General features: G+C 39.5%; 1 protein-coding gene across 1 annotated transcript in view; it reads right to left on the bottom strand.

The window, feature by feature from the left end:
• Window positions 1-23,713, bottom strand: part of LOC128596349 (disrupted in schizophrenia 1 protein-like) — a 48,634-nt gene that overhangs the window by 5,417 nt on the left and 19,504 nt on the right. The window contains exon 2 of the mRNA XM_053606024.1: window positions 12,922-13,198. Within this exon, the coding sequence (XP_053461999.1) occupies window positions 12,922-13,198 (277 nt within the window). The remainder of the gene's footprint in view (window positions 1-12,921; window positions 13,199-23,713) is intronic.

Raw genomic sequence — 23,713 nt, 5'->3', positions numbered from 1 at the left:
ATCTAACAGGCATTCTCTTGTGGAGTGTTTTTTAAAAAACAAGTTACAGGCTCTCTCTCTCAGGCTCCTGCAGAAACAACTACTTGTTGGCCTGACAGATTCTGATCCTGAACTGAATTTGATCTGGGTGAGTACTATTTGAAGGATTCATTACTTCACTATAATGCTGTTATTTAAAATCTTGGCAGTAGAATTAATTTAGACCTCAGCTGAATTAATAGCTGATGATAGGGCAGATTAACATATTTCTACCAATTTGTATAAAAATTCTGCTCTGTCCAAAGAAATGCTGTCTGACCACAGAGGGCAGTGCGGTATCAAGGTTCTGCCTGTTGTCCCTAAGTCAGGGCCGGGCTGCCCCCTCTCATCCATTTCTATGCTGTGCCAGGCGTATGTGGCCTCAGCAACACACCCATTCATAACATTGCTTCTCCACCATCAGGATGCAGAGTTCATTACTTCTCCTCTTGAACTTGTATGGCTCCCAAGCCTCCTTCAATAGATAGAACACAGCAGAGGTAACACTGCCTTACTTGCAAAGCCACGTACACCTCCACATACACATACAGAAGTCAGTTATAACAAGTGACATGTTTTCGCAGATCACTTGCCCTGAAATCTGGCCTCCATGTTGTGAGGAAGCCCAAGCATTCAGTAGGCTGTATGGAGATGTCAAATGGGGAGGCCCCGCTAAGGCCCCAGTCAACAGCCTTCAAAGGATCCCAGCTCCAGGACATTGTGGAGCAGAGATAGCCTCCCCACCGTGCCCCATCCCAATGCCTGTTCTATAGATCTGTGAAGATTGTAAATAGTTATTTACGTCGCTAATCTTGGGGTGATCTGAATGCATCCATAGTAGCTGACAGAGTGAGCTACACAGGTTATTCCCTGCACAGGACCCTTCATGGATGGATAGGATTGTTGTAAACTGTATTGGGAAGAGTATCCTCATTGTCCGCACTTCGGGAGCAATTCCCATGACGGACTAGACCACTGAGGTTCACTAACGTGCATGTACTCAGACTAGATTCGGGAGGGGAGCTCCCAACTATGCTTGGAACTATGGCCATGAGTTTGGGACATGCAAAAAAGATATTACAATGAGCAGCCATTGCCACTGCTCACTGGTCCCCAAATCCTTGGCTCCTGATTCGTTGTGCAAGTTTTTAAACAATATAGGCAGATATTTTGGGGGGAGGGAAGGGAGAGGTGTATGTGTGTATATAAGTATAGTCAAAATTTAGAATTTCCTAGAAAATTCTTCAGAAAGACATACTACAGTGAGTCCAACATATTTGTTTACAATAAGACACACAAAGCCTCACTTTCTTCCAACTTTGGGAGAAATGGCTCTTTCTTTAGTGTACACTCAGCATGGCAAGGTGCTCACATCATGAGAGGCAGAAAAATAAAAATAAAAGGATTTCTGTCTCTGGGGCTCTCATACCTGCTTTTTGGCACACCCAGTGCCTAGAGTGAAGGACACAATTCCTGCCTAATTTCATGGTCATGTCCTCCTGGTATGTGAGTATTTGTATGCTACAGTCCCTACAGGAAGCACCATGCATCCTACACTACCCTTGGTTTCTCTCTCGAGTTGAGAGCCCCGCTTGAGTGTGCTCTCTTAGGCCACTGAGCTTCAGGCTTTACTCCGCAGAGAGAGGGCAAGGGTCTTAACTGTTAACCCTATCCCAGTTTCTAATTTTCTCTGTTTTATTTGCTAAGCCTTCAGATAAACTTAAAAACAAATCAAGAAAATAGGAGCTAACTGAAGAGATTGTTTACGTGTTTGTTTTAAAATAAAGGAAAACTTCTTTTCAAAAAAAATGTCCTTCTATAAAAGCTGTGAAAATACTGCTATTTTGTTTAAGCTAAAATTGTGACTTGCAAACTGGATGTATTAGGAGGCCCCAAGATAGAACTGCAGTACAAGTGTAGCCCCTCATCTTTGCACTCATCTCAGCCCCCTGGACACCACCAGCTTTCCTGGGGGGGTCTTAATTCCTAGAAACAGAGAGTGCTGGAGTGGGTAGGGTGCTTAAATGATTCTTTGGAACCATTTAGTTCAATTCCTTCTTTCACATCCAAGAAAAGAGGCTCAAGGAGTCATGTGACTTGGGCCAAGTGTTGATGGAAACTAACCAGAGAGTTGAACAGCACCTGCAGACACAGTGTCACTCCCTGTCCATCCTCAGAACTCTGTGCAGTTGGGTTTTAATTGCTGGAGGGCTCAGCCTTAGAAGAGGATGGTGCTCCCACCAGGATCCAGATGCATGCTGATAGGAGGTGGCCATGATGGCACCCGGGGGTGCAGTGGCGAGCTCGGGACCACCCATCCCTCACCTGCACAGAAAACATTAGGCTGGAAAGGGAGGAAAGCAGGCGGGCACATGGGAGGATGCAAGCCTTTCGTCTTTCCTTCTTACCACTTTCTTCTTTCCTTCTTACCACATTCCAAATGAACCTGCTCTGAACCCACGTCCGCTGGCTCTTCACATCCTGGGTTAACATCCATGTGCAATTTGTGACTATTGCAACCATTTAACTTTTAAATTAAAATGTGCCAAAAAATAAAATAAAATAAAAAAAACTACATGACCAACACTTGATAACCCAAAATGCCACCCACTACAAAGTCCCTGGGATTTCCAGCTGAAATGGAGTTGTGCAGGATTTGCAATTCTGAATGGATTATTTAACATACAGGTTGTTTGGCATTTCAAAGTATCTTTGAAAACTCCCCAGTAATTTGTCCTGTCAGAGAATCTTTTCAGCAATTCAAATTATTATGTTTTTTTTTTCCTTTCTAAACATCCATCCCATCATTAGCCCTAGGAGTAACTGTTTTTCCCATGGTTTAGAAGGAAAAGCTGCTGCCAGAGGTAAACGGCCTAATGGCTGAGTTCTTCCGTTTAGCTGACACTCCCCCTTCAAACCCCTGCAGATTCCATGTCCTCCAGGATCATCTCAAGCCTGAATCTCCCACCCCACCCAACTCTGGCTTGGAGAAGGTTCCTCCCTGTGTGTCTAACTGCCTGTCTCTCCTACTGGATGATAGCAGAATGGTATCCTGCGACATCTGTAGCTCCAGTGAGTAGCACCTGCCTCACTCCGAAAAGATGCTCAGTAATACTTGATAAAGCAATAAAAGTGGTCTCTTCTCTCTTCCAGGTCCTGAAGAAGCCACCTGGCTTCTCAGACTGTGTTATCTAAGAAATGCTCTCAGCAAGGTGTGTGAGGAGCCAGGCAGGGACAGTGGCCCTAAGAGCCTTTCTGAAAGCTGCCCACATGCCCTTGCTCAGTGAGGCCAGGAACAGCCTCCTCTGCGACAATTCCCCTGCGGCTGGGGAGGACGTGAGGCCCTGCATGGCGCCCGGCATTGCTGTGCACACATGTCTTTCATTGGCCTCAGACAAGCCCTACAATCTTCCCTACTGTCCCTCCACGTGGGTATGACCCAGTAGCGCCGACTCAGCCAGGCAATATTTCAAATATAATTTGCTTAACTCACCTCATGGTCAAAACCTGTAGGCCTGAATGGCTGGACAGAAATTTTCAGCTGTGTTGAATTAGAGTTGATGTTAAATGTCTGTCTTGTTTGGCCAACTCAGAGAGTGTGATTTAAAACAGAAAATAGGACTTCCTTTGTTGGGCAGGATTTTCCCATTAAAGTAACTTTCTGAAAACATTTATCTATAAAAGTGTATGCTCAGGTCCAAAAAAAGCACTTGGTTGCTAACCTGAGCAGAGGTCTATCCCGCACACTCTGGTGAGAAAACAGTCGCAAATGCCCTGCCAGGGTCTCCAGGGACTTTTTTACTCGGTTAAATTTCCCACAAGCAAAACTAAGTCTTTCTGCCTGTGACATTTGGAAAATATCAACACTTTTTTTTAAAAAAACAGAGCTTATATTCAAAGAATAGGCAATATATTATGTAATAATAATGACTGTTTTGATAAGAGCAAGTGTCTGGTATCAGGCTATATCTAGTGATGAGGAAATCATTATCTATTATTTCTACTCTGAATAGAAAAATGCATGTGAAATAGAAAACTGAGTTAAATTGCTAGGTAGGCAGGTGCCGCTGGGCTGTGGGCTCTACTTAGAAAAGGCTTCCACCCACAGCAGATTAAATGTTTTTAGAAATGTCATTCATCAGTGGAGATCTCCCACAAACCTGAGCAGACAGGCTACACCTTGGGTTAAGTCACTGGATCAAGGTTATTCAAACAATTTGATTTCCTAAAATGCTGTCAAAAGTCATTCTAAAGGGCTTTTTCTTTAGACAGTATGAGGTCTGCAAAAGTGTTGATCAATAGAATAGGAAAAATCTCATAACTAAAGTAAGAAGTCCTGCTATGGTTTTAAGATTAATCTGAGAAAAATGAACAGGTAACTTTTAAGTCTCTATTCCATTTGGGAAGTGCATGGTGCTGGAGCTACCCTGGTCAGGGGTCTGCACTCAGGGGAAAGATCCAATTCTGCATACCTGTAGCTTGAGCCTTCATCATGGACAGCATACTCTTTGCTGTAACTCAGCTGGCTCACTCAGATCCCAATTTCTCTCGGCCACATAATGAGGCATCAGCAATAGTTGCCTACACACAAAAATATTTAATTCCTGCAGTGAAAGTCACAGGCTACACAATAAAGAAAGGACAGATGACAGAGCAGCCCTGTCTTCCTTGTTGTTGCCAAGCCATCTGCGTTTACAGATTGTCAAGCCATAGTGGTATCTCAGCTTTTAAAAAGTTAAAAAATAAAAAACCATACATACAACATACTTATGAGCCACAAATGGGACTGAGCCTCATGATGTTGGTTACACTGAGTCTCATTCCCTCTTTCACAGCTTGAGCTAAACCAGATGTGATTACTGCCATCCCTGGGCTTAGTGGATGCATTAAAGCATTTCCTTAGTTTGGTATTAAAATCACAGCCTTAGACACGTTCCTTTGGGCTATTTCCCAAAATATTTGCTTGGCAGGTTCAGTTCAGAAATGCTATATAGATTTCTCTTTCTTTTTGAAATATGGTCAACATAAAAAATATTTGCCTCATATGAATGTGTGTCCATAACACAAAGAATATCTTTCACATCTATTTGAAATCAATTTTATAATAAATATTCATCTTTCTACATAAATGCAGTCATTGTGTAAATGTCAATAAGCAGAGAGGCATAAATTAAGGCATTAGGGGCACATCTTTGTTACTCCACATAATACAAGTATTTATCCAAATATCCAAATTATATGGTTACACCCTGAGTAAGTGGAGTAAGTGGATATTTCTTTCGAAAGCATCCAGATGTTGTAAGTGGTAAGGAAAGCAACTGAAATATTTAGACCTCTTTAAGTCAGAGCAAGCAATGGACTGTCTTCAAGTATCTGCATGCTTGTTTCAAAGAAGACTTGGAGAAACAAGCTCTGAATAAAGCTAATTAACAGAACCAAACAAATTGATAAAAAAGAAATTGCCTGATAACTGGTTCACTGGCCTGTAGTTTCCAGTGTACATGAAGGATGATCTTTGAAAAGCCGTGTTTCATGTGACAAGATCACTCAGGAGGGTTTGGATTGCTTTTCTGAATGTCAGTCAAAACCAAACTCCATCAGACCCTTCTGAGAAAAATAACTGTTGGTAAATAAGATTCATGGCATCAGGTAATACCTAAATAATTTCCATTTAGCGACAGGATTCAGATTCTGGGGACAGTGACATCAATCCCTAAGACCATTTTGTATAAGAAAATAAAAATGGACAGTAGTTGGGGGGATTCCTTTGAAGGGAACCTGCTCCATGAGGTGCCTGTTGCTAAGAAATACTGAACTACAAAAGGGAGAAACTATAAGAACAAGCTCAAATCCTAAACTTCACCCCCATTTATTTTATATTAAAAAAAATTGAACTTTTATGTGTTTTTTGTAAACTGTGCAACTATCAGACTAAGATAATTCCTGTTTTTAAGTGCCAGTGTTTGATCATGGTTCTGGATGTCAGCCCTTCCGAGCCAGAGCGTGCCCTCTCTTCTATATAGTTTCAGTACCTGCAGTGGACTGGGAAGAGATGGGGACACTCAAGTTGGTGGTATCTCCTCTTCCCCTCACAAGGTGCTATAATGCATGCCTCAGATGACAAAGAGTAAAGGACTACTCTTCTTCTCACTCTGTTACTCAAGTTTGTTGGCCTTGGGCTCCTAATTACGCCAGCAAAATGAGATCTGCTCCGCCATATGCAATGGCTCCAGTGCTACATGGGGAGAAGGGGTGTTGGCCAAATTGGCAAAGCAAAAATACCAGCATAGACAGAGTGGAAAGACAGTACATTATTCATTGGAAAAGGAGGTGAAGAAGGCCTTGAGTAAGATGAGGTAAGATAATTCCATGAAGGCATTTCATTGAACTGCATTCTATGCTGGCCACCTGCTCCCAGGGTGAAGGGTGTGAACATCTTGCAACTAGCTCATGGGGGGATGGGAAGCTCCTTTCTTTAACTGCCCTGGCCCCCAAGAGACGTGGAAATCAGATGCAACCTCAGCATAATAGCATTCATTTTCCAGAAATGGGAAACACTAGATTAAAAGTCTCTTGGCTACTCAGAGGGCAAGACTGCATATTCAGTGTATAAAGCCACCTATGCTGCAAACACTGTGAGTCCTTGCCATCCAGGTGGTGACCATTCTGCTCTTGATCCCTCAGTCCTCATCAGTGAATGACAAGAAATTTCCAAGGCGAATGTGGTCTCCAAGAGCCCTGAGGTTGTTTTCCTCAGAAGTGCAGAACTATTTTTAATTAGTGGAAGAAGATTCACAGTTAGGCCCTGGAGCACAGAGCTGTTTCCACAATGTTCCAAAAGGAGAGGAAGCCAGCAGATCACAGGAGTCTACTTCCTTCCCTCTGGCGGGAGGAGGAGGATGACACGCTGATGACTTAATTAACTGAGAGAACCAGCAGGAGCCAGCTCACCAACTATAGAAGAAACTCCTCTCTTACTGACTGCCAGGTTGTCCCATGGCCCTGCTCCCTCCATCACCGTGGTGAGCAGGGCTGGGGCAGGGATGGGGACCTGGTGAACTGGTGTACTTCTGTCCCTGTTGCTCAAGTTATGCTGGCTTCTAAACCTATCTATGCCAGGTGTATTTAAAGTCCTAATTACATAGCTTAATTAAATACTATATAAAGCAATGAAAGTGTGAAAAGAAAGCATTTGTCTCCCCATAAAAAAAAAGTTAAAAACTTTGTAAAGACTCAGTAATATTTAAGAGTGGGAGGGAGGAGACAGAGGATTGCATGGCAAGTGCCCTAGAAATTACCAGTCTACCTTAAAGACGCTAAAACTAAAAATGGTAGATGACACATGATAGATGAGGTTCACATCACAAGGGCGATGTAAAAAGCCCATAGAGAAAAATCTGTGGTTGTATAGCCAAAGATCAACAAATGAATATGTACATTTTCATTTAAAAAAAAAGGTTTAAAATGCACATGTATTAATATCATGTTTTATGATTCTCTGCCTTTTCTTACTTTTTAATTAACTATCCAATTACCAGTCCTGCTTGCATTCTGATTGCTTCCACTGTTCTGTTCTTGGGTGAGATAGCAGGACTAGCAATACAGGCAGTCCCCAGATTATGGACGAGATAGATTCTGGAGGCTTGTTAGGTACGTTTACCTATTACCTGTAATAGCCCCCGTTCATAAGTGTAAGTTGGATGTAAGTGGGATGTTTGTAACTCAAGGACTGCCTGCACTCCAAAATGTAGTGGAGGTAGAACTTTCCTCCATGCCCTAGCTCTTTGCTTTCTCCCCAAAGACATACAACCAGATGACAGATAGCTAAGTGATTATTTCCCCTACTCAGCACATAAATTTGGAGGTGGAAGAGAGATCAAGAGATCATGTAGTTTGGGACATTCTTCTCAGAGAGCCAGAGGGAGTTTTCAATGGTCACCTACCAGAGACAGTAAGTGACGAAGACAAAACTCAGATCCGTACCTGCCACAACTGAATAGAAAGCACTTTTGTCCACTAGAGATTTTTCTAAAATTAGAAATCAGTTTAAGATGAGGACACATGTCTTTATCTTAAACCCCCCTTTTCCAGATTTTTTTTTTTTCACATAAAATTGAGTAAAAAGGAATGGAAAAGCCTCTATTGGGTCTTAGAACATGATACCTCAAAGTAAGGTGCTTTGGCACGCTGCATGCGTTGCGCTGAAGGAGATTAGAAGGCCTCAGAAGCACCGTCTCTGGTACTCTGCCCTCATGTCTCCCAACTCCAGATGCAACCTCCAGAAACCAGAATTTCTCTTCCCCAAGCTAGCTTCATAGAAACTAGGACTCCTCTTCCCCAAAGCAAGCTGTAAAACCTGGAAAGGTCACTGTCTCCCTTCTCCCTTGGAGGCCCTCATTCCTTCATTCCTGACCCATCCTGAAGAGGAAGGAGTGCTACTTACAGAGTCAGAGAAGAAAACCAATGGGCAGGCCTTGCTGGTGCTCCCCTCCCCCACCCATCTATCACCACTAGATCAGACCCTTTTGTCCCATCACATTTCTTCATAGCTGCCGATTCTTAGACTTAGACATTAAAATGTACAGTTTTCCTTAGGTCTTTGGCTCTTTGTTTCTGAAGGCTCATATAAAACTTTGATTAAATAAGTGTGTCATGCATTTTTATTGTTAACTTAATTGGTTAGAGGAGTGTCAGGCTGCACCCCTTGTGATGGGTGAGGAAACTGATCACACTTTTTTGTCCCTAATCCTACACTATATTTTGAAGACCTGATTCTGAGCAAATGAAATTAACCTAGTGCCTTATGTCTCACTGCTAATTCCTTCTGTCCCAGATGTGTTCTCACACTGGCTACTCAAACTCTGCATGAGATGAGTCAACATCTCCAGGTCCTCTGTGGGCCTTTTTGGTGGCAGGGACTTGCTCAGAAAAGCAGCAGCTGGGATGAGAAGTCAGTGTGGAGCGATACTGCTCAGGAAACTCCACAGGAAGCAGAAAGTACCCCAGCAGGACAGGATGCAGACAGGAAAGAAAAAATCATGCAGGTATTATGGGGCAGAACAGCCAGTCCACAGGAGCCACTTCACAGTGGGGAGGAGCCTGGCTCGCTGATTTCCCCAGCTCCCACTTGGCCCCCATACAATTTCTGTAACATCTCTGAACTGGGGCCAATAACCATCAATTGTTTCCAGAGTCCTCGGAAAAGCTCAGAGGAGAGTTGTAATGAAACCAAAAAAGAAAAGAGCTCTTACAATTTGAGGAAGTGCATGCTAAAATTGGCCTTGAGTCCTGTTGCTGACTTCCTCTGTAACAAAGCCCAAAGCAAATTACTTAACCGGTCGAACTGTAAAATGGGGAAATGGCCCTCTGCAGCCTGGCAGAGACCATAAACCCAGGGAAGGGCATTAATTAATGACCATGCACTTGTGATAACAAAGTACCACCCCACCAGAATGTGCAGCTTCATATCAGCCAGATAAACACAACAAAGGCTTTGAAAACCCATCTCCCTGTGAATATCTGGGAAGATTTGGGTCAAGAAGAAATTGACTGCCTTCAGGGTATAATTCTTCAATAGAGAAACCAATGTAGGATGGCCCAGACCCAGCAGAGACTTCCAAAGCAAACCAACCTGGAGCTGCAAATGGGCATTTTAGCCACAGGATGAATGCATAAGTATTCAGACGTCAATGGCTCCCTATAAAACACAGGCAGGAAAACAGAAACACCTTTCTAATGAGACCCTTAGTTCCTATTTCTCTGAGCCTTCAGTAGTCTAAAATCCTGGGCTCAAGTACAAGTAGGATTTTTCTGTTGTTAAAGTCTTTTTTCTTCTATCACTTCTTGGCCTTTTGGCTAAGACCAAGTGTAAAGTCTTTTTCTTCTTGAGCTACCTATCACACACCCCTCAAATTCCTTCCTATTGTTCTTACAGTGAGCCGCTTCCCCCTTCCTAGAAACAGCCCATCTATGGGATATGGGATTTCTGGTCCCCTAATTTTTCCCTTCCTGGAAAACATCAACTTAAAATCCCTGGCACCCACGAATTCAAAGAATGGCTGCCCTCCTTGTGAATATAAACCCACCATTGTAATGTTTAAGAACAAGAAGATGGTTTTGAAAGACATCAAAAGCGTTCATGTTTCCTCTAGAGTCCCCTCCCACCCCAAAAGTAACCTATAGGACATTTTTAGCATTTCATTGCTGGAGAGGATTGGAGAGGCTCCCTAGGGGTCCTGGAGCAGCAGAAGCCACCATAGTGAAGATCAGAAAGCAGCCTGCAAGGTCACGGTGTGTGGCACACCTTTTGGGGGCAGGACACAGTTATAAGAGGGTCTTTATCTAACAAATGCAATCAGTGTAACCTGGCTCTTTGTACCCTCAATGAATCCCCAACAACAATAATAAAAATCACAGATGGAGGTGGAGAAGCTGAGCTGAAGAAGCTGTAACTGAGGTAGAATAGAAATAAGAGACTACTCTCACTATTCTCTAGAATTGCTGGTCTTATGATAATAAAGCTAGTTGGACCTAATCTTATCTCTGCATTTGACTGACAGTGACGGGAGGCCAGATCCTCTTTGTACTGTACCAGTTAGAACCCTGTTTTTGTCATAGCCTAGGCCTCCATCTCACCAGAAAAATCCAAGTGGTCATTCCATTATAAGGCTCTACTCTTTACCCCCGACCCTAAGCGTTCTACTTTTCGGCAACTACAGCTGTTTTCCTATAGCAGGATAATAAAATTGGCAGGTGCTTACAATCTTATAGATGAAAAACAACCTACCCATGTCTGGAAAAGTCAGTCTAGAGAGGCTGGAAGGTGTGGGGCTCACTGGGGAAAGGAGAAAGAGAAAGAGGGAGGAAGAGAGTAATGGGGTTTAGGACACAAGGCCCTAAAATATGGGACTTTGGCATGTAAGGAAATAAAAGCAAGAAAATATCTCCGACTCCCCACCATTCCTCCCTGAAACAGGTCATAAAAAAAGAATTCTCTGACCTTCCTCTAATGTAGGTCATTATATAACCTTATGTTTGAAGTTCCTACCCTGTACCCCAAGGAAAGGAATATCCTTATCTCTGAAAACATAGGGATGCAGAGAAGAATCCAAAACAAACAGGTCTTGCAGAGACTCCCCCCACCCCCCACCCCCGTTTACTGCCGTTAGCTTATCCTCCTGCCATCCAATCGTACTTCCCCGTGACAGTCCACTATTCTTCAAACTTAAGCATAAAAATAGACAGGATTCTCTGTTTCTTTGGGGCTTCATTTCTAAAGGTTCTCGTGGCATGTTAAAGAAATTTGTAAATTTTTTTCTCTTGTTAATCCATCTCTATAGGTGCCTCAGCCATTAACCTTTCAATGGGTAAGGAAAAGATAATACTTTTTCTCTCCTGTAGGATGGATGGAGGGAGGGGGAAAATTCCAGGCTGGCACTTGCTCTGCTGAGTCAGCCCTGACCTCTAGCAGAGTCGGTGACCCAGAGGACACTATCACGTACCTGACTTGACTCCTGCTGGCCCAACCCCAAGCTTCTCCTGGTAGTTCACTCTGGAGAACTAGTGCTGCATTCAAAGACTTACAGCCCACACTTTCTTCTACCCTGAGTTCCTATTCCCTTGCTGAGGCTGCAGTTCCCTCCAGGCCAGAATACTCTTCTATCTGTGCCATCCACCTGCAGCAGGTGGTGGGTTTCCAACACTTCTGTCTACTCAAAGCATGGGGGTGGGGGCCAGGCTCTCCTGTCAAATCCCCTGTAGCACCTGGGCTAGCAAAGGCATTCAGTTGTCAGTAGCTCCAGGCAAAGCCTACTGTGACTGGGCCAGCAGGGATTCAGAGTAACAATGGCTGCTTTCTTATAATGTCATTCAAGTAATGACACTGAATTGTCATTAAAATTGTTAGTATATGATAAAAGATCAATTTTCTAAGCAGTCCAGAAGGCAGTGACTAACCACACAAGGGTCTGTTCTACAATGACAGTGGTCCTGCAGATAAGACATGAACCCATGGGGCCAGCCTTGGGGGAGAAGGACAGCATTCTCCCCACACTCCTGCAGTGAGTCCTGGCAAAGGCCCAGAGAGAAGGCACAGCTAACCTCTATCATCAGCAGTGAAACTGGAGGGCCAGGTGGCATGTTCTTCCCTCTACACCATGCAGGTGGCGTGTTCTTCCCTCCACGCCATGCTATCATTCACTTTTCATGCTCAGAATACCTGGCCAGACAACAAGCTCTGAAGCCTCAGGTCATGCAAATGAAATTAGGGAGAAAGTTCCTAGGGCCTCTTTATTGAAAGGACTTTAGTTGGTCTGGGAGAGGGATGTGAGAAGAGGAAAGGGAAGGGAGAGTGAAATAAAATGCATTTTCACTTGTAATACCTCCATCTCAGTCCAAGTATTACTTGTTGTTTTTAATGAAAAGAGTATGTTACAAACATACTTATGATCTGGTTTTGGTAAAAACAATTATATTTGAATGTTTTATTCCAATAAATAATATTGTAATGTATAGATTCTAAATATATAAATATCATATAGACATAATACAATATATAGTATATACTACTGTGTTGTATTACATATGTATGACATACTTATACATAATGTATACTATATATAGTAGTTCTACATTAGACTGCATATTCTAACTCTAGCCATTAAATTAGAATGAAAATAAACTTACTTTCTTTTATACCAAGAAGTTTTTTTTGCTCTTGTATATTTTAAACATCTTCTACAAAAATTCTGCATTGTCTTGTAATCTTATTCAAGAGTTATTATTATTTCACAAAGTTTGTAGGGTTTGATAAGAAGCCCTCCCAGTATTTACTGTTCCCAGTGGGAGTGTAGGGGCTAAGAGCAGGGGCTGCCTAGGGAGACCACAGGGAAAGGACAAACAGACCTCTTTCTGTTCTCCTCCAGCACAGTGTGGAAAGGGGGTTGGGTGAGCCTTCCAATCTTCAAATGCCTGCAAAGGAGCCTTCCTCTCATCTTCAGAGGGGGGTGTGGGGTGGAAAGGCAGAGTGGCTGTACAGACAGCTTCCTCTAAGTCATTCATCTGCCTCTCATCTTCTGCAGACAGGCTGCCCCTGGCTTCCTGGAGGTTCAGGCTCTGCATAAGCAACCGACAAGCTTCCAAGTCTGCTTCCCACACTTTCCCAAGCAACAAACACTTGCAGCTAAGACAGAGGGGGAAAGAGGCATAAAAAATGAGCTCAGTGATGTTTCATCATACTAAATCAATGGCTCGTCTATCTGTCTGAAAGTCAGCTAGTCATCTTGAGCATAACAACTTAATTTCACATATTAATGGATTATTTCAATTGAAAGATTCAGAGGGGCCAAATTTTTATGCCATCAAGTCACCATGAAATATACTAGTTCTTCTTAGCTACTTGGTTTACAAGGCCATCCAAAATCCTGTGTATTTTTTCAGACTCGCCCAATTTAACACAGCCCCTGCCCATGACTGTGCTTCAGCCCACTGGCTTTCTTCAAGTTCTCACACCTGCCCATGTCTTCCTGGTTAAGTACATACTTTTGCATGTGCTATCTCATTTGCCTCCTATACCACTCTCCCCAATCAATATACACGCACCCAGGCCTCCAACTGGCTAAATCACATTATATTCAGAGCTCAGTTTTAAATAAATTTTCATTTGGGAAAACCTTCCCTGCCTCCCAACTAGAAATTTATGATGGGTCTGTTAGCACCCTGCACATTTCCTTCAGAGTATTGATCACAATTCTAATCACTTATGTGATTATTGGTTCTTTTCTCTAAAGGTAAGGGCTTACATCTGTGTTGTTCTCAATCTTTACTAGAACTTAACATGGACCATGAACTCAGATTCCTACTATGCCCAACATATAATGTAAACAGGAAAAGTAGGGATGATATAAACCATAACAATTGAAATTCAGCCTCGGGGCAGAAGGAAATAGGAAGGGGTGACTCTAGCTGGTAGAGAGGACATATCCTTAATAGGGAGCACTTCATCAGCTCATCAACTTTAAAGAAAATATATTCAATGCTCATAAAAAAATTAACTTTTTCTGAAAAGTCAAAAATCTGGGATTTTCAATAAAATTATACGTTTTTTTATCCATCCATCCCACTTCATGCAGGATATTTTCTACAGATCTGTCTTTCATTTAATAATCCTTTCTTCTACTGTATCTAATCTATTACATTCAGTCCATCTAATTACCTTTGATTTGATTTATATTAGAAAATGCTCCAACATGACCTTTATTTTCTTGAACATCATCATTATTTTAAAGCTGGTGTCTATACATGATCAAAATAGAAGGAAAAAGAATGAGACAGAAGCAATCAGCTAAGAACATTCATAAACTGGCAAGAGATATCAAACAACACACTTAGGAAGCATTACAACTGAAAGCAGAAAAAGATCAAAGAAAAACACACCTAGGTCCATCATGATGAAACTGCTGAGCACCAAAAACAACACAAAACTCTTAAAAGCTGCCGGGGGCGGGGGGGGGGAACACATTAACTTCAAAGGAAAAAAAATACAGGTGACAGAAATGGTGAAAGTCAGGATACAATAAGACATTTTTAAAACACCGAAAGAAATTAATAGTCAATCTAGAATTATACAATCATTTTGAATTTTCTCTAGAAAATTAAGTAAATAGTAAATAAAGACATTTTATGACAAACACAAGCACAGAGAATTCATTTGGAATGCATACACAGAAAGGGAAATGATCCCAGATAGATGCAAGGACGTATGTAAAGGAATGAAGAAAATTGGAAGAGTAAATACGTGGATTTGTATAAAACAACAATAATATAATAGTTTATTTCTACTCTAAAATATATTTAAAATTAAAACTCATAACTACCACCACAAAATAAAGAGGGAGTGAAAGGAATTAAAATATTCTTAGACACTTGCATGACCCAGGAAGTAGTAAAAGTAATCCTTTCATTAGACTAAAAATTCAAGGATTCATACTCAATTCTTTATGGTAAAAATAAAACACAGGGGCTGAAAGAATTCTTTATTCAACAAATATGGTGGAAATTAAAAAGAATTAATTAAGTTTTGCTTCTACAAAAGCAAAAGAAATAGGAGTGAGCATAGTATAGATGGGAAAAATAATAAAATAGATAAATACATCATAAATTGAATTAAATATAAAAACAGAGGATGCCAAAAATACATACACATTTTAAGAAAGGAAAAACTGTACTAGAACTATAATACTCAGTACATACAAGTAACCTTTGTAATCTCGAATCTCTTGTAATTACGGAAGTCAAACATGATTTGAGTATTAAAATTTTAATATAGTTTTTTCCTTGCTTAAAATGTGTAATACATTTTTTGGCACCCTCTGTTCGTACATACTATATTTAAAAAGCAGAGAATTTAGATTAGAATAAAAAAAACAAATTGTATGTTGATTACAAGAGACGTTAATTTTAAAAAAGAGACATACATTAAATATAAGGATAGAAACAGATTGTAAGTAAAAGGATAGGAGTGATAAGAATAGCAAAGCATTTTTAAGAGATAAAGCTTAGTGGGGAAAGGATTATGTCTTCAACATATTCTATTAAGTTAATTTGATATCATCATAGGAAAAAATCAAATTACGATTACTGGTTCATGTGATAAAAATATCAATATCAGGTGAACTGAAGGTCAGAATGTGAAAAGTAAAATAATTAAAGTCAGCATACAACAATATATTTATGATTTTGTAGCAAGTAGAACTTGAAAAGGATATAAAACAATATAAATACAAATATAATATAAAATTTATATAGAATATAAATATAAATATATAGAATATAAAATATAAATATAGAAATGTTTGTAAATATATAAATATATATATCTACATAGAATAAAATATATAAATATATATAGAGGGTGGAGCAAAATGGCAGACCAGAAGGATTGTTCAGCTGAGCTCTCCTAGTACAACTGAGTAAAAAGAGAGAACCCAGGCATACCTGGTTGACAGACCCTACCCAGAGTTGTGGCTCAGGGAGCACAATGAGGTGGTGGTGAGCTGGATATACTGTGTGATCCAGAGTGGTGGAAATCTGACTCATTAGGCAAGTGACTGACAGCCACCAGGATCAACTTTCCCCCACCCCCATGGAGGTCCAGGATGAGAGGAAGCGTTTCTGCAGTTTTTGGTATTGTGGGGAAGCTACTCATTGAATAGAAAGCTTGGAAAAATGGGCAGACTCAAACAGTATACAGCAGCCAGATTTGAATACTGGATGGAGTGGATTTGCCACAGGTTTGGTGTCTGGCAAGGAAGCCATAATGGGAATGTCTTGGCTACCAAGGGGCTGCCATTGTGGAAAGGTCATGAGAAGGTCTTAGCAGGGGCCTAAACCACAGTCATCCTAATTCTGCCTGCCAGGATCAGAAATCTGCTCTTGGAACAGGCTGAGGGACTCCCTCGCTCCATGGGAACTGGTGTCAGGGGGCACTATGAGACATGCCCCTGAAAGATTCTGGAGAGCTTTAAGATCCCAACCTGGCAGGATCTGAATGCTGAGGAAACAATCAGGTGATCACTGAGGGCAACTAAGTTAGGAATAAGAACCATAGACATTGTCAGCTGTGTTCTCTGTCTCCTAAAAAAAAAAAAAGATCACCACCTGGTGTCCCGGTGACATACTGCAACATGTATATTCTATTAAAGTTGGTCCCTTCTGCTATATATATGTGTGTGTATACAAATACATACATATAAATTTTTTTCAATAATATATTTATTTAGTTTATATTTTCTCTTCTATGTTGCTGAGGTTGTTGCTATTTTTGGATATTTAAGCTTTTCTGTTTTGTTTTGTTGTGTTTTGTTTTTGCTAATTTGGTTCATTGGTTTGAATTGTATTTTTAACTTCCATTTTTACTTTCATTGAGAGCAAGGACACCTGTATTTTTGGTCATGGCAGAGGAAGAATTTGGCTTTGCTGAGGCTGGTAAGGAGCTCCTGATTTCAAGAAACCCACCCAGCCAAACCGCTCAAAATCTTTGAATTACAGGTGTGGCCTTAATATCATGCCAGTCAATACCATTTCTTCTATCACTCTCATTCGCTCTTCCTGTCTTCGTTCTCTCCTGTTCTTCAATTCTTTTCTTTCATCCCCCTTCTCTTTTTTCTTTTTCTTTTCTTTTTTCTTCTTTCTCTCTTTTCCTCTTGTTTCTCCCTGCTTGTGTTTTACCCTTTTCTTCCTTTTGGCCATAAACCAGGAGGCCACTGCAAGATCTAAGCTCTGAGACAACGTAAGTTGAAGCAAAGTAGAAGCAAGAAGGGAAAAAAAAGGACAAGGAGGTGAACATGAAGAAAGAACACATTAGGAGGAACCAATAGCAAAATTTTGGCAACATGAAAAACCAGAACAGAGCAACTCCCCCAAGAGATCATGAGGGAGTTACTACAGAAGACTCCAACTATAAAGAATTAATGGATTTGACAAAAAATGGAATTTAAAATATGGATGATAAAGACAATAAAAGAAATGAACAAGAAAATGGAAAGACAGAACCAAAAGTCAGACAAGAGATATATAGAATATAGAAAAGATTTGGCAGAGCTTAAGATGCAGTAGAAAGTATCAAAAATAGATTAGACCATGGAGAAAAAAACCTCAGAGCTAGAGAATAAAGTTTTTTAATTAACCCAGGTAGTCAAAGAGGAAAAAATAAGAAAGAGAAAGCAGAACAGTCACTTAGAGAACTACAAGACTCCATGAAGCATTCAAACATATGAATAATAGGGATCCCTGAAGGGGAAGAAGATTGTTCCAAAGGAATAGAAGCCCCACTGGAAACTACCATAAATGAAAACTTTCCAAGTTTAACTATAGATACTGACACACTTCTTTCAGATGGATATCAAACCCTGGGTCATCTCAACTCAAATAGAGCTTCTCCAAGTCACATTGTAATGAACCTGTCCAAAGACAAGATGAAAGAAACAATTCTGCAAGCAGCCAGGAGTAAGTGCCAACTGACCTAAAGAGGCAGAGCCATTAGGATGACAGCAGACTTTTCAACTGCAACTTTCCAAGCCAGAAGAGAATGGTCGTCACTCTTTAACATTTTTAAACAAAACAATTATCATCCCAGAATTCTGTATCCTGATAAACTATGCTTCAAAATTAATGGAGAAATCAAATCTTTTGCAGATATACAAACACTGAGGAAATTCACCACAATACCAACTCTACAAGAAATACTTAGGCCTATTCTCAACACTGACCTTCACAATGGACCCCAGCAAAGTAAACACCCAGAAGCTAACGGTCAAAACTTAGCTTTCGCAATGGTGCAAAGGATAAAACTACACAATGGACTTTCACAAAATAAGATGAATAGAATTCCACCACACTAATCAATTCTCTCAATAAATGTCAGTGAATTGAATTCACCACTGAAGAGGCACAGGCTAGTTGATTGGATAAAAAGAACAACACACATAGCCTTGAAGGACAAATCAAGACTCAAGGTTAAGAGATGAAAAACAGTATTTCAAGCAAATGGAAATCAGAAGAAAGAAGGTGTTGCAATCTTATTTTTAGATACAAGCAGATTTAAAGCCAGAAGTCTTGTTTTTAATGTTAAGAAGACAAAGATGGATACGTCATACTGTTCGAAGGAACAAGACAACGAGAAGACATTTCAATTCTAAATATTTATGCAACCAACTTAAATGCTCCCTGATTTATAAAACAGACTTTGATGGATCTGAGCAATATGATGTCCCATAACACCATTACAGCTGGAGTCTTTAACACCACTCTGACAGAACTCGACAGATCCTCTAAACAGAAACTAAACAAAGATATAAAGGACTTAAATGTGACCCTAGAACAAATGGGACTAATAGACATATACAGAACACACCAATCCAAAGCTAAAGAATATGCATTTTTCTCGTCAGCCCATGGTACATACTCTGAAATTGACCACATCCTAGGATACAAATCAAACCTCAGCAAAATTAAACAGAACAGAAATTATACCTTGTCTCTTCTCACACCACAAAGCAAAAAAGGTGGAACTCAACTCCAACAAAAACGTTCATCCCCACACAAAGGCATGGAAATTAAACAATCTTATGATGAATGATAGTTGGGTTCAGGAAGAGATAAAGGAGGAAATAGTTAAATTCCTCAAATATAACAACGATGAAGACACAAGTTACCTAAACCTGTGCGTTATAGCAAAAGCAGTCTTAAGGGGGATATTCAAAGCATTAGATGCCTACATTCAGAAAGTGCATCAACAACCTCATTAGCCATCTTATGGAACTGGAAAAAAAAGAACAATCTAAACCCAAACCAAGCAGAATAAAATAAATAACTAAAATTTAATCAGATATTAATGAAATTGAAAACAAAAGAATCATCCAGAAAATTAATAAAATAAAAAGTTGGTTTTTTAAAACAATGAGTAAAATCGATAAAACTTTGGCCAGATTAAGTAGAAACAGAAAAGTAAAATCTCTAATAACCTCAATCAGAAACAATAAAGGGGAAATAACAGATGATACAGAGATATAAGAGATCATCTCTGAGTGCTGTAAGAAACTCTATACCCAGAAATTTGACAATGGATCAATACCTAGAATCTCACCTTCTCCCGGGACTTAACCAAAAAGAAATAGATCTCTTGAACAGAACAATTTCAAGAACTGAGATCAAAGAAACAATAAAAAATCTCCCAACAAAAAATGCCATGGGCCAGATGGCTTCACATGAGAATTCTATCAAATCTTCAAAGAAGAGCTTATAACCATACTGCATAAATTATTCCAAAAAATTGAGAAGGAATCTTCTTCAAGACATTCTATAAAGCAGCATCACCCTGATACCAAAACCAGGAAAAGACTCAACTAAAAAGGAGAACTTCAGACCAATTTCACTAATGAATATAGATGCAAAGTTCTCGATAAAATCCTAGCCAAAAGATTACATCTATACATTAAAAAAATCATTCATCACTATCAAGATTAAATATTTGTAATCCTATCACTCCAAGAGGCCAAGTCTGCTGAATTGCTTGAATTTAGGAGTCTGAGACCAGCCTGAGCAAGGGCAAACTGTCTCTAGTAAAAATAGAAAACTTAGACAGACCTTATAGCGTGTGCCTACTCCCAGCTACACAGGAGGTTGAGGCAGGAGGATCACTTGAACCCAGGAGTTTGAGGTTGCTGTGAGCTAAGCTGAAGGCATGGCACTCTAGCCCAGGTGATAGAGCAAGACTCTGTCTCAAAAAAAAAAAAAAAAAAGATACCCTATTTAATATATCTTGTTGATTCATTATGGAACATTCAGTATGGAATTCATGGCCAACAGGACTACAGCTCATGTTTGAATGAAACTTTTCTAATGCACATATTTTCTTCATAAGGCATCATCACAGCTTTCCAGTGCTTGGCAACTCTCGATCGCACTATCAGCACTGCATTTGGGGACCATTTTATTATTTATTCATTTTAGAGACAGAGTCTCACTTTGTTGCTCTTGGTAGGGTGCCATAGTGTCATAGCTCACAGCAACCTCAAAGTCTTGGGTTCAGTGATCCTCTTGCCTCTGCCTCCAGGTAGCTGGGACTATAGGTGCCCACCATAATGCCCATCTATTTTTAGAGATGGGGTCTTACTCTTGCTCAGGCCGGTCTCCAAGTCTGAGCTCAGGCAATCTACCCACCTCAGCCTCCCAGAGTGCTAGGATTACAGGCATGAGTCATTGTACCTATTCTTTTGGGGACAATTTTAAACAGCAAAATCCACCAATATAAAAGCACAAAAATGATAAAAACATAGCATTAAATAGACAGCAAAAGATCATGTTGCATGTGGAATGAGAGCTGAAACAAAATAGCATCACTGTGTTTGACATCATGTTTACAAATGACAGTGAAAGCTTTAGGAATAATGATTTGGGGTTACAAATAAATTGTGGTACATAGGTGAATCATAAATACAAAATCCACGAATAAAGAAGATCAACTGTATGTATGATCATGCAATGTTATTTGAAACAAAACCTGGAGGAGGGAATATCAAATGTCCATAAACAGCAGGAAAGATAGATAAATCAGGCAATTATCAATTTGATACAATATCATACCTGGAAGAAGGTGGAAAACTTAACTGTTATTATGTGGCAGTATGGATGAATCTCCAACATATGTTTGATCAAAAATAAAAAAGACAACAAGGAGGCATCAAGAAAGAAGGAAAATAGATTTTTTAGGCAATACCTGGAGAAGGAGGGCAGAAATGGAGTACAGTCCAGGTGAGAAACAACAGTCTTTTGTTAGGAGCTTGGGGATTTTCAAATTTCTTAATTTTAGCCAATCCTATGGATGAAATGGTATCTTGTTAACTGGAGTTGCATTTTTCCACTAGGATGACTTCATAGCCACTCAGATTTTATTATGCAAACTGTCTTTTCATATCCACTATGGTTTATTCCTTTTTGGGTTCCCTACCTTTTTCCTGAGGCATTTTATCACTACTTCATTATCTTTATTTTTGCAGTCTGCTCAATTTTTCTATTTTTTCTTATGTCATTAACATTTTATGTTCTTTATAGATATTAATTCATTTTCCCATGGATTTCCTATGTATTGCTGCATATTTGTTCATAATTTTTAAAACTATTTTTTTTTAAATCATTTGTGTTTGTACATCTTTTCAGTCTGTGCTTTATTTATTTTTTTGTGGGGATGGTTCAAACTATTTTATTGAGGGGGATTGGGAGCAAGTAACAAAGAAGTGTGCGGGACGATGAGATCTGATGTCTTCAGCCAAGCCAGGACCTCTTTGGCTTTCCAAATGCGGAAAGCCAGTCTGTGTTTTATTTATTCCATTTCTGATTCACCTTGATCAGTTTTATTAGATAGAGGGTTTCTATCTTATTAATCTTTTCAAAGAACTAACTTTTGCTTTGTTAGTTTTCTATATTGATTTTTGATCTCCATTTTGTTGATTTTTGTTCTTACCTTTATAGTTTTCTTTTCTTATTTCTTTGAATTTATTATCTTACTTTTTATTAGCCTCTCTTACTTAACTCATTCATTTTCTTTTTCTTATTTTCCTCTCTTGATATTTTAATATTCTAATAAATGTACTTAAAGCTCTAAATTTTGTCTGAGTAATACTTTAGCCATCTCCAATACATGTTTACTTAAAATTTTAAATTATTAAATATACAGAAAAATATGGAAAATGATGTACTAAGCACTTATGTACCTATTATCAAACTTATTTTTAGCATTTTCTGTACTTGCATCAGATTTATTTACAGAATTTATAACCCCAGTGTCTACCAGATTTTCCATACACCCTTATCATTATCTGTCCACATGTTTCCCTCTTTAATTCAAGGACTAACTAGTGGTATGTTTTTCAGCCTTTGAATAAAAGAGATTTTTTTCAGCTCTCTTTTTGTTAGCTTGGTATCTAATTTTATTTCATACTGGTTGAGAATATACTTTATAAAACCAATTGAGGCTTCTTCTCTAGTACTTGAATGATTTTTGCACATGTTCCACATGTGTCCAAAAAGAATGAGTGCTCTGTTCATTCAGTGTAAAGTGAAAGCATATTGTGTATTAAAAATTTTTATGTTTGCTTATGTTTTTTGTCTTCTTCATCTATCAGCTTCTGAGATGAGTGTTTTCAATTTCCAGCTACAATTTTTGATTCTTCTATTTCCTCCTATAGTTTTATTGGTTGTTTTATGTACCTTAGATTATGGTGTTAGTCCCCAACACCTGGGGGTTCCAATTATTACATTTTCTAACTTCTTCTTTGCTGTATATGATAATCTTCATGCTTGATACGATGTTTCAGTGGTAAAATCTATTTTGTCTGACATTAAAATTAATATCCCAACACTCTTTTAGCTTAATTTACCTGACTTATCTTTCTGCCATCCTTATTTTTAATCTTTTTACATATTTAAAAAATGAATCCAACACAAAACATTTTGTTGAACTATATACAATCCACTCTGTGGTTTTTATCTTTGGATTGCTGGTTTTAACCCATGTACACTCAAAAGAAAATGTAATTATTGGGTACTTACTGCTATTTTTCTGATGGATTTCAATTAAGTTTTCAATCTTAAAAATTTCACTTTTTTCTTTTTTCCTACCTTCTTTATTCTTTTTATTAAGTTCACATACAATTGCAAGCAAGAAAACAGAGAGAGAGCCCACGTACCTTTACCCAGTTTCCTTTAGTGATAACCTTTTGCAAAACTATGGTATAATATCACAGCAGGGAACTGACAATGCTACAATTCATTTATCTTAGATTTCTTATTGTGAGTGTGTGCGCGTGCATGTGTGTGCATGTGCACACATAGGTGTACACAATTTTATTTCTTGCATAAGTCGGGTGCCCCTATCACATTCAAGATACAAAGGATTCCATCATCACATGAATCCCTGTGTCCCTTTTATAGACATGCCACCTACTCGTTCTGCCCACCTCCAACCTCTGCCAGGCCTGAAAACCACTTAATCTGATCTCCATTTCTAAAATTTTATCATTTGAAAATGAAGTCATAAAGTACGGGGATGAGCTTTTATTAATTCAGTATGATTCCCTGGAGATTCGTGTATGGGTTGTTCACTTCCTTGTACTGCTGAGTAGCACACCGTGCTGTGTGT

This window comes from Nycticebus coucang, chromosome 10 (genome assembly GCF_027406575.1).
Source record: "Nycticebus coucang isolate mNycCou1 chromosome 10, mNycCou1.pri, whole genome shotgun sequence".
Taxonomy (NCBI): domain Eukaryota; kingdom Metazoa; phylum Chordata; class Mammalia; order Primates; family Lorisidae; genus Nycticebus; species Nycticebus coucang.
This window is presented reverse-complemented; position numbering and strand designations above follow the sequence as displayed.